At 49.7% G+C, this 17,723-nt stretch overlaps 1 protein-coding gene across 2 annotated transcripts in view; it reads right to left on the reverse strand.

The window, feature by feature from the left end:
- Positions 1 to 17,723, reverse strand: part of LOC121282117 (importin subunit alpha-4-like) — a 122,296-nt gene that overhangs the window by 50,943 nt on the left and 53,630 nt on the right. For both annotated transcript variants that reach the window (XM_041195602.1, XM_041195603.1), the window contains 2 exons: positions 14,715 to 14,810; positions 13,228 to 13,313 (listed from right to left, as the gene is read on the reverse strand). In XM_041195602.1, the coding sequence (XP_041051536.1) occupies positions 13,228 to 13,313; positions 14,715 to 14,810 (182 nt within the window). The remainder of the gene's footprint in view (positions 1 to 13,227; positions 13,314 to 14,714; positions 14,811 to 17,723) is intronic.

Here is a 17,723-nt window from a genome sequence, read left to right on the forward strand (position 1 = left end):
TTAAACCCCAACACACACCCCCCCAGCACTGAAACAGTTAAACCCCAACACACCCCCCCAGCACTGAAACAGTTAAACCCCAACACCCCCCCCCCAGCACTGAAACAGTTAAACCCCAACACACACCCCCAGCACTGAAACAGTTAAACTCCAACACACGTCCCCAGCACTGAAACAGTTAAACTCCAACACACACCCCCAGCACTGAAACAGTTAAACCCCAACACACCCCCCCAGCACTGAAACAGTTAAACCCCAACACACCACCCCCCCAGCACTGAAACAGTTAAACTCCAACACACGTCCCCAGCACTGAAACAGTTAAACTCCAACACACACCCCCAGCACTGAAACAGTTAAACCCCAACACACACCCCCAGCACTGAAACAGTTAAACCCCAACACACCCCCCCAGCACTGAAACAGTTAAACCCCAACACACACCCCAGCACTGAAACAGTTAAACCCCAACACACGTCCCCAGCACTGAAACAGTTAAACCCCAACACACGTCCCCAGCACTGAAACAGTTAAACCCCAACACACCCCCCCAGCACTGAAACAGTTAAACCCCAACACACCCCCCCCCAGCACTGAAACAGTTAAACCCCAACACACGTCCCCAGCACTGAAACAGTTAAACCGCAACACACACCCCAGCACTGAAACAGTTAAACCCCAACACACCCCCCCAGCACTGAAACAGTTAAACCCCAACACACATCCCCAGCACTGAAACAGTTAAACCCCAACACACACCCCAGCACTGAAACAGTTAAACCCCAACACACGTCCCCAGCACTGAAACAGTTAAACCCCAACACACCCCCCCAGCACTGAAACAGTTAAACCCCAACACACCCCCCCCAGCACTGAAACAGTTAAACCCCAACACACGTCCCCAGCACTGAAACAGTTAAACCGCAACACACACCCCAGCACTGAAACAGTTAAACCCCAACACACCCCCCCAGCACTGAAACAGTTAAACCCCAACACACGTCCCCAGCACTGAAACAGTTAAACCCCAACACACACCCCAGCACTGAAACAGTTAAACCCCAACACACCCCCCCAGCACTGAAACAGTTAAACCCCAACACACACCCCAGCACTGAAACAGTTAAACCCCAACACACACTCCAGCACTGAAACAGTTAAACCCCAACACACACCCCCAGCACTGAAACAGTTAAACCCCAACACACCCCCCCCCCAGCACTGAAACAGTTAAACCCCAACACACGTCCCCAGCACTGAAACAGTTAAACCCCAACATCCCCCCCCCCCAGCACTGAAACAGTTAAACCCCAACACACGTCCCCAGCACTGAAACAGTTAAACCCCAACACACCCCCCCCCCAGCACTGAAACAGTTAAACCCCAACACACGTCCCCAGCACTGAAACAGTTAAACCCCAACACACACCCCCAGCACTGAAACAGTTAAACTCCAACACACGTCCCCAGCACTGAAACAGTTAAACCCCAACACACCCCCCCAGCACTGAAACAGTTAAACCCCAACACACCCCCCCAGCACTGAAACAGTTAAACCCCAACACACCCCCCCAGCACTGAAACAGTTAAACCCCAACACACGTCCCCAGCACTGAAACAGTTAAACCCCAACACACACCCCAGCACTGAAACAGTTAAACTCCAACACACCCCCCCCCCCAGCACTGAAACAGTTAAACCCCAACACACGCCCCCAGCACTGAAACAGTTAAACCCCAACACACACCCCAGCACTGAAACAGTTAAACCCCAACACACGTCCCCAGCACTGAAACAGTTAAACTCCAACACACGCCCCCAGCACTGAAACAGTTAAACCCCAACACACACCCCCCCCAGCACTGAAACAGTTAAACCCTAACACACGCCCCCAGCACTGAAACAGTTAAACTCCAACACACCCCCCCAGCACTGAAACAGTTAAACCCCAACACACCCCACCCAGCACTGAAACAGTTAAACCCCAACACACCCCCCCCAGCACTGAAACAGTTAAACCCCAACACACCCCCCCAGCACTGAAACAGTTAAACCCCAACACACCCCCCCAGCACTGAAACAGTTAAACTCCAACACACGTCCCCAGCACTGAAACAGTTAAACTCCAACACACCCCCCCAGCACTGAAACAGTTAAACTCCAACACACCCCCCCAGCACTGAAACAGTTAAACTCCAACACACCCCCAGCACTGAAACAGTTAAACTCCAACACACGTCCCCAGCACTGAAACAGTTAAACCCCAACACACCACACCAGCACTGAAACAGTTAAACCCCAACACACCCCACCAGCACTGAAACAGTTAAACTCCAACACACGTCCCCAGCACTGAAACAGTTAAACCCCAACACACCCCCCCAGCACTGAAACAGTTAAACCCCAACACACCCCACCAGCACTGAAACAGTTAAACCCCAACACACCCCACCAGCACTGAAACAGTTAAACTCCAACACACGTCCCCAGCACTGAAACAGTTAAACCCCAACACACCCCCCCAGCACTGAAACAGTTAAACCCCAACACACGTCCCCAGCACTGAAACAGTTAAACCGCAACACACACCCCAGCACTGAAACAGTTAAACCCCAACACACCCCCCCAGCACTGAAACAGTTAAACCCCAACACACGTCCCCAGCACTGAAACAGTTAAACCCCAACACACCCCCCCAGCACTGAAACAGTTAAACCCCAACACACGTCCCCAGCACTGAAACAGTTAAACTCCAACACACCCACCCCCCCAGCACTGAAACAGTTAAACCCCAACACACGTCCCCAGCACTGAAACAGTTAAACCCCAACACACGTCCCCAGCACTGAAACAGTTAAACCCCAACACACACCCCCCCAGCACTGAAACAGTTAAACCCCAACACACCCCCCCAGCACTGAAACAGTTAAACCCCAACACACGCACCCAGCACTGAAACAGTTAAACCCCAACACACCCCCCCCCCCAGCACTGAAACAGTTAAACCCCAACACACACCCCCAGCACTGAAACAGTTAAACTCCAACACACGTCCCCAGCACTGAAACAGTTAAACTCCAACACACACCCCCAGCACTGAAACAGTTAAACCCCAACACACCCCCCCAGCACTGAAACAGTTAAACCCCAACACACCCCCCCCCCCAGCACTGAAACAGTTAAACTCCAACACACGTCCCCAGCACTGAAACAGTTAAACTCCAACACACACCCCCAGCACTGAAACAGTTAAACCCCAACACACACCCCCAGCACTGAAACAGTTAAACCCCAACACACCCCCCCAGCACTGAAACAGTTAAACCCCAACACACACCCCAGCACTGAAACAGTTAAACCCCAACACACGTCCCCAGCACTGAAACAGTTAAACCCCAACACACGTCCCCAGCACTGAAACAGTTAAACCCCAACACACCCCCCCAGCACTGAAACAGTTAAACCCCAAAACACCCCCCCCCCAGCACTGAAACAGTTAAACCCCAACACACGTCCCCAGCACTGAAACAGTTAAACCGCAACACACACCCCAGCACTGAAACAGTTAAACCCCAACACACCCCCCCAGCACTGAAACAGTTAAACCCCAACACACGTCCCCAGCACTGAAACAGTTAAACCCCAACACACACCCCAGCACTGAAACAGTTAAACCCCAACACACGTCCCCAGCACTGAAACAGTTAAACCCCAACACACCCCCCCAGCACTGAAACAGTTAAACCCCAACACACCCCCCCCCAGCACTGAAACAGTTAAACCCCAACACACGTCCCCAGCACTGAAACAGTTAAACCGCAACACACACCCCAGCACTGAAACAGTTAAACCCCAACACACCCCCCCAGCACTGAAACAGTTAAACCCCAACACACGTCCCCAGCACTGAAACAGTTAAACCCCAACACACACCCCAGCACTGAAACAGTTAAACCCCAACACACCCCCCCAGCACTGAAACAGTTAAACCCCAACACACACCCCAGCACTGAAACAGTTAAACCCCAACACACACCCCAGCACTGAAACAGTTAAACCCCAACACACCCCCCCAGCACTGAAACAGTTAAACCCCAACACACCCCCCCCCCAGCACTGAAACAGTTAAACCCCAACACACGTCCCCAGCACTGAAACAGTTAAACCCCAACATCCCCCCCCCCAGCACTGAAACAGTTAAACCCCAACACACGTCCCCAGCACTGAAACAGTTAAACCCCAACACACCCCCCCCCAGCACTGAAACAGTTAAACCCCAACACACGTCCCCAGCACTGAAACAGTTAAACCCCAACACACACCCCCAGCACTGAATCAGTTAAACTCCAACACACGTCCCCAGCACTGAAACAGTTAAACCCCAACACACCCCCCAGCACTGAAACAGTTAAACCCCAACACACCCCCCCAGCACTGAAACAGTTAAACCCCAACACACCCCCCAGCACTGAAACAGTTAAACCCCAACACACGTCCCCAGCACTGAAACAGTTAAACCCCAACACACACCCCAGCACTGAAACAGTTAAACTCCAACACACCCCCCCCCCCAGCACTGAAACAGTTAAACCCCAACACACGCCCCCAGCACTGAAACAGTTAAACCCCAACACACACCCCAGCACTGAAACAGTTAAACTCCAACACACCCCCCCCCCCCAGCACTGAAACAGTTAAACCCCAACACACGTCCCCAGCACTGAAACAGTTAAACTCCAACACACGCCCCCAGCACTGAAACAGTTAAACCCCAACACACACCCCCCCCAGCACTGAAACAGTTAAACCCTAACACACGCCCCCAGCACTGAAACAGTTAAACTCCAACACACCCCCCCAGCACTGAAACAGTTAAACCCCAACACACCCCCCCAGCACTGAAACAGTTAAACCCCAACACACCCCCCCAGCACTGAAACAGTTAAACCCCAACACACCCCCCCAGCACTGAAACAGTTAAACCCCAACACACCCCCCCAGCACTGAAACAGTTAAACTCCAACACACGTCCCCAGCACTGAAACAGTTAAACTCCAACACACCCCCCCAGCACTGAAACAGTTAAACTCCAACACACCCCCCCAGCACTGAAACAGTTAAACTCCAACACACCCCCAGCACTGAAACAGTTAAACTCCAACACACGTCCCCAGCACTGAAACAGTTAAACCCCAACACACCCCCCCAGCACTGAAACAGTTAAACCCCAACACACCCCACCAGCACTGAAACAGTTAAACCCCAACACACCCCACCAGCACTGAAACAGTTAAACTCCAACACACGTCCCCAGCACTGAAACAGTTAAACCCCAACACACCCCCCCAGCACTGAAACAGTTAAACCCCAACACACCCCACCAGCACTGAAACAGTTTAAACCCCAACACACGTCCCCAGCACTGAAACAGTTAAACTCCAACACACGTCCCCAGCACTGAAACAGTTAAACCCCAACACACCCCACCAGCACTGAAACAGTTAAACCCCAACACACCCCACCAGCACTGAAACAGTTAAACTCCAACACACGTCCCCAGCACTGAAACAGTTAAACCCCAACACACCCCCCCAGCACTGAAACAGTTAAACCCCAACACACGTCCCCAGCACTGAAACAGTTAAACCCCAACACACCCCCCCCCAGCACTGAAACAGTTAAACTCCAACACACGTCCCCAGCACTGAAACAGTTAAACCCCAACACACCCCCCCAGCACTGAAACAGTTAAACCCCAACACACGCCCCCCCCCCAGCACTGAAACAGTTAAACCCCAACACACGTCCCCAGCACTGAAACAGTTAAACTCCAACACACGTCCCCAGCACTGAAACAGTTAAACCCCAACACACCCCCCCAGCACTGAAACAGTTAAACCCCAACACACCCCCCCAGCACTGAAACAGTTAAACCCCAACACACCCCCCCAGCACTGAAACAGTTAAACCCCAACACACGTCCCCAGCACTGAAACAGTTAAACCCCAACACACACCCCAGCACTGAAACAGTTAAACTCCAACACACCCCCCCCCCCCGCACTGAAACAGTTAAACCCCAACACACACCCCAGCACTGAAACAGTTAAACTCCAACACACCCCCCCCCCCAGCACTGAAACAGTTAAACCCCAACACACGTCCCCAGCACTGAAACAGTTAAACTCCAACACACGCCCCCAGCACTGAAACAGTTAAACCCCAACACACACCCCCCCCAGCACTGAAACAGTTAAACCCCAACACACGTCCCCAGCACTGAAACAGTTAAACTCCAACACACACCCCCAGCACTGAAACAGTTAAACTCCAACACACGTCCCCAGCACTGAAATAGTTAAACTCCAACACACGTCCCCAGCACTGAAACAGTTAAACTCCAACACACCCCCCCAGCACTGAAACAGTTAAACTCCAACACACCCCCCCAGCACTGAAACAGTTAAACTCCAACACACCCCCCCAGCACTGAAACAGTTAAACTCCAACACACCCCCAGCACTGAAACAGTTAAACTCCAACACACGTCCCCAGCACTGAAACAGTTAAACCCCAACACACCCCCCCAGCACTGAAACAGTTAAACCCCAACACACCCCACCAGCGCTGAAACAGTTAAACCCCAACACACCCCACCAGCACTGAAACAGTTAAACTCCAACACACGTCCCCAGCACTGAAACAGTTAAACCCCAACACACCCCCCCCCCCAGCACTGAAACAGTTAAACCCCAACACACCCCACCAGCACTGAAACAGTTAAACCCCAACACACGTCCCCAGCACTGAAACAGTTAAACTCCAACACACGTCCCCAGCACTGAAACAGTTAAACCCCAACACACCCCACCAGCACTGAAACAGTTAAACCCCAACACACCCCACCAGCACTGAAACAGTTAAACTCCAACACACGTCCCCAGCACTGAAACAGTTAAACCCCAACACACGTCCCCAGCACTGAAACAGTTAAACCCCAACACACCCCCCCCCCAGCACTGAAACAGTTAAACTCCAACACACGTCCCCAGCACTGAAACAGTTAAACCCCAACACACCCCCCCAGCACTGAAACAGTTAAACCCCAACACACGCCCCCCCCCCAGCACTGAAACAGTTAAACCCCAACACACGCCCCCCCCCCAGCACTGAAACAGTTAAACCCCAACACACCCCCCCAGCACTGAAACAGTTAAACCCCAACACACGCCCCCCCCAGCACTGAAACAGTTAAACCCCAACACACCCCCCCCCAGCACTGAAACAGTTAAACTCCAACACACGTCCCCAGCACTGAAACAGTTAAACCCCAACACACCCCCCAGCTCTGAAACAGTTAATCCCCAACACACGCCCCCCCCCCCAGCACTGAAACAGTTAAACCCCAACACACCCCCCCAGCACTGAAACAGTTAAACCCCAACACACGCCCCCCCCCCAGCACTGAAACAGTTAAACCCCAACACACACCCCAGCACTGAAACAGTTAAACTCCAACACACGTCCCCAGCACTGAAACAGTTAAACCCCAACACACCCCCCCAGCACTGAAACAGTTAAACCCCAACACACCCCACCAGCACTGAAACAGTTAAACCCCAACACACACCCCCAGCACTGAAACAGTTAAACCCCAACACACGCCCCCCCCAGCACTGAAACAGTTAAACCCCAACACACCCCCCCAGCACTGAAACAGTTAAACCCCAACACACGTCCCCAGCACTGAAACAGTTAAACCCCAACACACGCCCCCCCCCAGCACTGAAACAGTTAAACCCCAACACACCCCCCCAGCACTGAAACAGTTAAACTCCAACACACGTCCCCAGCACTGAAACAGTTAAACTCCAACACACACCCCCAGCACTGAAACAGTTAAACTCCAACACACGTCCCCAGCACTGAAATAGTTAAACTCCAACACACGCCCCCAGCACTGAAACAGTTAAACTCCAACACACCCCCCCAGCACTGAAACAGTTAAACCCCAACACACCCCCCCAGCACTGAAACAGTTAAACCCCAACACACCCCCCCAGCACTGAAACAGTTAAACCCCAACACACCCCCCCAGCACTGAAACAGTTAAACCCCAACACACCCCCCCAGCACTGAAACAGTTAAACCCCAACACACGTCCCCAGCACTGAAACAGTTAAACTCCAACACACCCCCCCAGCACTGAAACAGTTAAACTCCAACACACCCCCCCAGCACTGAAACAGTTAAACTCCAACACACCCCCCCAGCACTGAAACAGTTAAACTCCAACACACCCCCAGCACTGAAACAGTTAAACTCCAACACACGTCCCCAGCACTGAAACAGTTAAACCCCAACACACCCCCCCAGCACTGAAACAGTTAAACCCCAACACACCCCACCAGCACTGAAACAGTTAAACCCCAACACACCCCACCAGCACTGAAACAGTTAAACTCCAACACACGTCCCCAGCACTGAAACAGTTAAACCCCAACACACCCCCCCAGCACTGAAACAGTTAAACCCCAACACACCCCACCAGCACTGAAACAGTTAAACCCCAACACACACCCCCAGCACTGAAACAGTTAAACCCCAACACACGCCCCCCCCAGCACTGAAACAGTTAAACCCCAACACACCCCCCCAGCACTGAAACAGTTAAACCCCAACACACGTCCCCAGCACTGAAACAGTTAAACCCCAACACACGCCCCCCCCCAGCACTGAAACAGTTAAACCCCAACACACCCCCCAGCACTGAAACAGTTAAACTCCAACACACGTCCCCAGCACTGAAACAGTTAAACTCCAACACACACCCCCAGCACTGAAACAGTTAAACTCCAACACACGTCCCCAGCACTGAAATAGTTAAACTCCCAACACACGCCCCAGCACTGAAACAGTTAAACTCCAACACACCCCCCCAGCACTGAAACAGTTAAACCCCAACACACCCCCCCAGCACTGAAACAGTTAAACCCCAACACACCCCCCCAGCACTGAAACAGTTAAACCCCAACACACCCCCCCAGCACTGAAACAGTTAAACCCCAACACACCCCCCCAGCACTGAAACAGTTAAACCCCAACACACGTCCCCAGCACTGAAACAGTTAAACTCCAACACACCCCCCCAGCACTGAAACAGTTAAACTCCAACACACCCCCCCAGCACTGAAACAGTTAAACTCCAACACACCCCCCCAGCACTGAAACAGTTAAACTCCAACACACCCCCCAGCACTGAAACAGTTAAACTCCAACACACGTCCCCAGCACTGAAACAGTTAAACCCCAACACACCCCCCCAGCACTGAAACAGTTAAACCCCAACACACCCCACCAGCACTGAAACAGTTAAACCCCAACACACCCCACCAGCACTGAAACAGTTAAACTCCAACACACGTCCCCAGCACTGAAACAGTTAAACCCCAACACACCCCCCCAGCACTGAAACAGTTAAACCCCAACACACCCCACCAGCACTGAAACAGTTAAACCCCAACACACGTCCCCAGCACTGAAACAGTTAAACTCCAACACACGTCCCCAGCACTGAAACAGTTAAACCCCAACACACCCCACCAGCACTGAAACAGTTAAACCCCAACACACCCCCCCCCCCCCAGCACTGAAACAGTTAAACTCCAACACACGTCCCCAGCACTGAAACAGTTAAACTCCAACACACACCCCCAGCACTGAAACAGTTAAACCCCAACACACACCCCCAGCACTGAAACAGTTAAACCCCAACACACCCCCCCAGCACTGAAACAGTTAAACCCCAACACACACCCCAGCACTGAAACAGTTAAACCCCAACACACGTCCCCAGCACTGAAACAGTTAAACCCCAACACACGTCCCCAGCACTGAAACAGTTAAACCCCAACACACCCCCCCAGCACTGAAACAGTTAAACCCCAACACACCCCCCCCCCAGCACTGAAACAGTTAAACCCCAACACACGTCCCCAGCACTGAAACAGTTAAACCGCAACACACACCCCAGCACTGAAACAGTTAAACCCCAACACACCCCCCCAGCACTGAAACAGTTAAACCCCAACACACGTCCCCAGCACTGAAACAGTTAAACCCCAACACACACCCCAGCACTGAAACAGTTAAACCCCAACACACGTCCCCCAGCACTGAAACAGTTAAACCCCAACACACCCCCCCAGCACTGAAACAGTTAAACCCCAACACACCCCCCCAGCACTGAAACAGTTAAACCCCAACACACGTCCCCAGCACTGAAACAGTTAAACCGCAACACACACCCCAGCACTGAAACAGTTAAACCCCAACACACCCCCCCAGCACTGAAACAGTTAAACCCCAACACACGTCCCCAGCACTGAAACAGTTAAACCCCAACACACACCCCAGCACTGAAACAGTTAAACCCCAACACACCCCCCCAGCACTGAAACAGTTAAACCCCAACACACACCCCAGCACTGAAACAGTTAAACCCCAACACACACCCCAGCACTGAAACAGTTAAACCCCAACACACCCCCCCAGCACTGAAACAGTTAAACCCCAACACACGTCCCCAGCACTGAAACAGTTAAACCCCAACACACCCCCCCAGCACTGAAACAGTTAAACCCCAACACACCCCCCCCAGCACTGAAACAGTTAAACCCCAACACACGTCCCCAGCACTGAAACAGTTAAACCGCAACACACACCCCAGCACTGAAACAGTTAAACCCCAACACACCCCCCCAGCACTGAAACAGTTAAACCCCAACACACGTCCCCAGCACTGAAACAGTTAAACCCCAACACACACCCCCAGCACTGAAACAGTTAAACCCCAACACACGTCCCCAGCACTGAAACAGTTAAACCCCAACACACGTCCCCAGCACTGAAACAGTTAAACCCCAACACACCCCCCCAGCACTGAAACAGTTAAACCCCAACACACGTCCCCAGCACTGAAACAGTTAAACCGCAACACACACCCCAGCACTGAAACAGTTAAACCCCAACACACCCCCCCAGCACTGAAACAGTTAAACCCCAACACACGTCCCCAGCACTGAAACAGTTAAACCCCAACACACACCCCAGCACTGAAACAGTTAAACCCCAACACACCCCCCCAGCACTGAAACAGTTAAACCCCAACACACACCCCAGCACTGAAACAGTTAAACCCCAACACACACCCCAGCACTGAAACAGTTAAACCCCAACACACCCCCCCAGCACTGAAACAGTTAAACCCCAACACACCCCCCCCCCAGCACTGAAACAGTTAAACCCCAACACACCCCCCCAGCACTGAAACAGTTAAACCCCAACACCCCCCCCCCAGCACTGAAACAGTTAAACCCCAACACACACCCCAGCACTGAAACAGTTAAACCCCAACACACCCCCCCAGCACTGAAACAGTTAAACCCCAACACACCCCCCCCCCAGCACTGAAACAGTTAAACTCCAACACACCCCCCCAGCACTGAAACAGTTAAACTCCAACACACGTCCCCAGCACTGAAACAGTTAAACCCCAACACACACCCCAGCACTGAAACAGTTAAACTCCAACACACCCCCCCAGCACTGAAACAGTTAAACTCCAACACACGTCCCCAGCACTGAAACAGTTAAACCCCAACACACACCCCAGCACTGAAACAGTTAAACTCCAACACACCCCCCCAGCACTGAAACAGTTAAACCCCAACACACACCCCAGCACTGAAACAGTTAAACTCCAACACACCCCCCCCAGCACTGAAACAGTTAAACTCCAACCCACGTCCCCAGCACTGAAACAGTTAAACCCCAACACACGTCCCCAGCACTGAAACAGTTAAACCCCAACACACACCCCCAGCACTGAAACAGTTAAACTCCAACACACGTCCCCAGCACTGAAACAGTTAAACCCCAACACACCCCCCCAGCACTGAAACAGTTAAACCCCAACACACACCCCAGCACTGAAACAGTTAAACCCCAACACACCCCCCCAGCACTGAAACAGTTAAACCCCAACACACCCCCCCCCCAGCACTGAAACAGTTAAACTCCAACACACCCCCCCAGCACTGAAACAGTTAAACTCCAACACACGTCCCCCAGCACTGAAACAGTTAAACCCCAACACACACCCCAGCACTGAAACAGTTAAACTCCAACACACCCCCCCAGCACTGAAACAGTTAAACTCCAACACACGTCCCCAGCACTGAAACAGTTAAACCCCAACACACACCCCAGCACTGAAACAGTTAAACTCCAACACACCCCCCCAGCACTGAAACAGTTAAACCCCAACACACACCCCAGCACTGAAACAGTTAAACTCCAACACACCCCCCCAGCACTGAAACAGTTAAACTCCAACACACGTCCCCAGCACTGAAACAGTTAAACCCCAACACACGTCCCCAGCACTGAAACAGTTAAACCCCAACACACACCCCCAGCACTGAAACAGTTAAACTCCAACACACGTCCCCAGCACTGAAACAGTTAAACCCCAACACACCCCCCCAGCACTGAAACAGTTAAACTCCAACACACCCCCCCAGCACTGAAACAGTTAAACTCCAACACACGTCCCCAGCACTGAAACAGTTAAACCCCAACACACGCCCCCAGCACTGAAACAGTTAAACCCCAACACACGTCCCCCCCAGCACTGAAACAGTTAAACTCCAACACACCCCCCAGCACTGAAACAGTTAAACCCCAACACACCCCCCCAGCACTGAAACAGTTAAACTCCAACACACGTCCCCAGCACTGAAACAGTTAAACTCCAACACACGTCCCCAGCACTGAAACAGTTAAACCCCAACATCTCCAAAGGTCCAAAATCTTTAATTTTGAAATCTTGCTGTGTTCCAATCCCCACATCTCCAAAACGCAACGACGACCCAACTAACCTTGACTGTCCACTTTCCAAAGCTCCAAAAGCCTTCCTATTATGGGATAATGCTCCAGCTGTAACCTAACTAATGCCTTTTATAAATTCATCGATTCTATATTCAAAGCAAATTCCTAAACCTACAATCCCTTTGCCTCTCTCTTTCCGTCCATCCTGAAATTTCGAGCCAGTATTTATACACAAGGAGATGGTGTACTGTGGGCATACAACAAACCCCAAACAAATTTCCTAAAAAATGACTGCCCTATAACAAGCGGGTGATATACAGGTTGTTTGATCACTTACTAGCTTTGACTACAGCCTGTGTTTGTGCTGATGTTCCTGATGCTATGTTGGTCAATGCCCATGCTGCTTCAAACTGGAGTGAAGGGCTGCACAAAAGGGAGCAATGGAGAATTGCGTGGGTTAATATGAACAGTCTTGTGTTAAATATTTCTCAGCCAGAATTTCTAATTTGTGCTACAGTTCTAATGTAACTGTGCCAGCCTTGGCACAGCCGTAGTATATTCACCTTGGAGTCAGAATGTTGTGCTCGGCTCTGGAATGGGGTTTGAATCACATGATCTACGCCACCACTACAGTGCAGTACCGAGGGTGTGCTACTCTGACAGTGTGGGGGAGAAAGGGGTGGCAGTACCAAGGGCTGCTGCACTATCAGAGGGACAGCACCAAGGGAGCATTGCATCATCAGAGGATGAGTACTGAGGAAGCGCTGCACTGAGACAGCCGGTACTGAGGATAGTACTTAGGGAGAACTGCACTGTTGGAGGGTCAGTGCTGAGGGAGTGCTGCACTGACAGGGTGGCCGTGCTGAGAAAGTGTGACACTAAAAGAGGGGCAGTAGTGAAGATGCACTGAATGGGCGATGGGGCAGTACTGAGATGGGTGCATTGTTGGGGGGTACTATTGTTCAGGTAAAACATTAAACCAAAGCCCTGTCTGCCCTCTCAATTGAATTGGTCCATTCCCTCCCAAGATCTTATGAAAGTATTTTGAAGAGGAGCAGGGGAGCTCTCCCAGGTGTCCTTGGCAATAATTAACCCTTAAACATACACCTAAAAAACAGATTATCTATTAATTTACCTCATTGTTGTTTGTGGGACCTTGTTGTGCATCAGTTAGCTGCTACGTCTCCTACATTACAACAGTGACTACATGTCAAAGTTATTTCATTGACCTAAAGTTGTGATTGATGGAATATAAATGCATTTACTTGCTTCCAAAAAAAAATGCTAAACATTTACAAAACGTAACTAGCTTAAACAACTGAACATAGCTTTTAGCGGCGCTCTGCCATGTTCTTCTAATTTATAACGCCAAGAGAGATAAATATGCCTATGCAGGTTAGAAACTGCATTTAAGTTGCAGGGTTGGCTCTGCACACTGGGGCAGGGAAATATGGTGATGCCCAGAGCAGTGGGACTGAAGATGGAGGGGGAATGGTCCTAGTTCTAGCCTATGTGACTGTCTGCAAATAGTTAACTGCATTAAGAAAATAGCTATCACCTGGGAAAAACACTCACACAAGACTTGAAGTATATCTTAAACAGAGGGAACATCAAAGTAACGAAAGGTTGTTCTGTACACATGGAAAATTCCAGGCACTCTTTCATAGGTCTTCATACATGCACCATTTTGCAAAACTTGCTAAAAAGACAGCAAATATAGTGGCAAGAGTGTGACAAAAGGGGACATCATAATGCAGAAGGGTTGGCACTCGTACTCCAACAGCACACACGGAAGTGTCAAATCATCACATGCACAGTACATACTTCTCATCTCTTTCTAGGCATTGCACAAGGATCGGCAAAATTCCAGAGTTGATTAAGTCGTCAATAGGGGGATTCCGGTCACTTGACAGAAGCTTTCTGCATAAAGATTTAGCAAAAATATATTACACTTTGAACATTAAATTACAGTAAACTTTTGTGTTATCTGGCACTTTACCAACTGAATTCTCTACTAACCAGAAATTCTACTGTTCCCCTAATATGAATAGTCACTTTTACAAACCAGAAGTAATTACAAAGTTATCCTGAACCCATACCTGCATACTAAATTACTTTATACTTTATGTTTTAATGTATTGTTGAAGAGTAGAAGTAAACAGTTCATGCTACAAGTGTTGCACTGTATTCCATCGATAAATGGAACTTTCCGTTAACCAGCGTTTTTGATTAACCATGTGCATGCTGGATCGTAAAGATTTTACTGCAGATTCAAATCAAAGCAGAACTTCAGCGTAAATTTGTTACTGCAAGATATCTTAATTTCCAGTAGTTCAGTTCTTTGTTCAAACCAAAGGCTCTAAATCCAGATTCTCAACCTTATTGTTTCTGAGGGCACCATCCTGTGTGAGAAAAATTCCACCAATCCTCTATAACATAACACAAGTATCTTTTCTGTATAAAAATACAGTTACACAATTAAACATACATATGTATATTATTTTTACTTACTTCATGTGAAACTTGTTGCTGCCATTGAGCAACAATTTTGTCAAGATGTGGAGATCTGAACTGCTAGATACTGATCACTGACCAAAAACTGAACTGGACTAGCCATATAAACTAGCCATGGCTACAACAGTAGTCAGGGGCTAGGAATCCTGCGGCAAGTAACTCACCTCCTGACTCCCCAAACCTGTCCACCATCTACATGGCACAAGTCAGGAGAGTGATGGAATACTTCCTGCTTGCCTGGATCAGTGCAACCCCAACAACACTCAAAAAGCTCAACACCATCCAGGACAAAACAGCCTGCTTGATCAGCACCCCATCAATCACCTTAAATATTCACTCCCTCCACCACCAAGGCATAGTGACAGTCGTGTGTACCATCGACAAGCTGCATTGCAGCAACGCAACAAGGCTCCTTTGACTAGCAACCTTGACATCTGGAAGGACAAGGGCAACAGACAAACAGAACAGCACCACCTGCAAGTTCACCTCTAAGTCACACACCATCTTGACTTGGAACCATATGCCGTTCCTTCACTGTCATTATGGATATAGCTAGGCCAGATCGACTGCAGCGGATCAAGACTGTGGCCACTTTCTCAAAAGGATAATTAAGGTTGGTAACAAATGCAGGCCTTGCTAGCATCCCATGAACAAATAATTTTAAAAATTAATATACTCCAGGGGGAGGTGGTGGCGTAGATGTATCATTACCGGACTGGTAATCCAGAGACCCAGGGTAATGATCTGGGGACCCAGGTTTGAATCCCACAACAGATGGTGGAATTTGAATTCAAATAAAATCTGACATTAAAATAAACCATTGTCGATTGTTGTAAAAACCCATCTGGTTCACTGAAATCCTTTAGGGAAGGAAATCTGTCATCCTTACCTGATCTGGCCTACATGTGACTCCAGACCCACAGCAATGCCCTCTGAAATGGCCGAGCAAGCCCCTCAGTTGTATCAAACCACAACAAATTCACAAAATAGGAATGAAACCGGACAGACCACCCAGCATCAACCTAGGCACTGGAAACAATAACGGAAATTGCAGCCCTGTCAACCCTGCAAAGTCCTCTTTATTGACATCATAGAAACATAGAAAATAGGAGCAGGAATAGGCCATTCAGCCCCTCAAGCCTGCTTCGCATTCATTATAATCATGGCTGATCATCCAACTCAATAGCCTGCTCCCGCTTTCTCCCCATATCCTTTGATCCCTTTTGCCCCAAGAGCTATATCTAACTCCTTCTTGAAAACATACGTTTTGGCCTCAACTACGTTCTGTGGTAGCGAATTCCACAGGCTCACTACTCTCTGGGTGAAGAAATTTCTCCTCATCTCAGTCCTAAATCATCAACCCCATACCCTCAGACTGTGACCCCTGGTTCTGGACTCCCCCACCATCGGGAACATCCTTCCTGCATCTAATCAGAAGTGGCAGTCAATTAAACACTGAGATAAAAGCAAAATACTGCGGATGCTAGAAATCTGAAACAAAAACAAAGATAGCTGGAAAAACTCAGCAGGTCTGACAGTATCTGCGGAGAGGAGCACAGTTAATGTTTCAAGTCCATATGACTCTTCATCAGAAATAAGGAAAAATAGAAATGAGATGAAATATAAGCTGGTTAAGGGGGGTGGGGCAGGTAGAACTGGATAGAGGGTCAGTGATAGGTAGAGCCAAAGAAGAGATTGCCAAAGATGTCATAGACAAAGAGGTGTTGATGGTGGTGCTATTAGCTAAAGGATGTGCTAATGGTGACAATAAGGGTAGAAAGCAGGACCAGCAAGGTACAGATAGCCCTAGTGGGGGTGGTGTGGTGGGAAGGGATCGAAATAGGCTAAAAGGTGGAGATAAAACAATAGATGGAAATACATTTAAAAATAATAGAAATAGGTAGGAAAAGAAAAATATATTAAAAAAGATATAAATAATTGGAAAAAGGGGGATCGGAAAGGGGGTGGGGATGGAGGCGACAGCTCATGATCTGAAGTTGTTGAATTCAATGTTAAGTCTGGAAGGCTGCAAAGTGCCTAATCGGAAGATGAGGTGCTATTCCTCCAGTTTGCGTCCCGCATCTGCCCTGTCTAGTCCTGTTAGAATTTTATAGGTTTCATCTGGGGACTAGTGCCAAAATTGGGAGAGCTGTCTCACAGACTAGTGAAGCAACAGCCTGACACAGTCATCCTCACAGAATCATATCTTACAGATAATGTCCTAGACTCCATCATCACCATCCCTGGGTATGTCCTGTCCCACCAGCAGGACAGGCCCAGCAGAGGTGGTGGCACAGTGGTACACAGTCGGGAGTAAGT

This window comes from Carcharodon carcharias, chromosome 9 (genome assembly GCF_017639515.1).
Source record: "Carcharodon carcharias isolate sCarCar2 chromosome 9, sCarCar2.pri, whole genome shotgun sequence".
NCBI classification, from domain to species: domain Eukaryota; kingdom Metazoa; phylum Chordata; class Chondrichthyes; order Lamniformes; family Lamnidae; genus Carcharodon; species Carcharodon carcharias.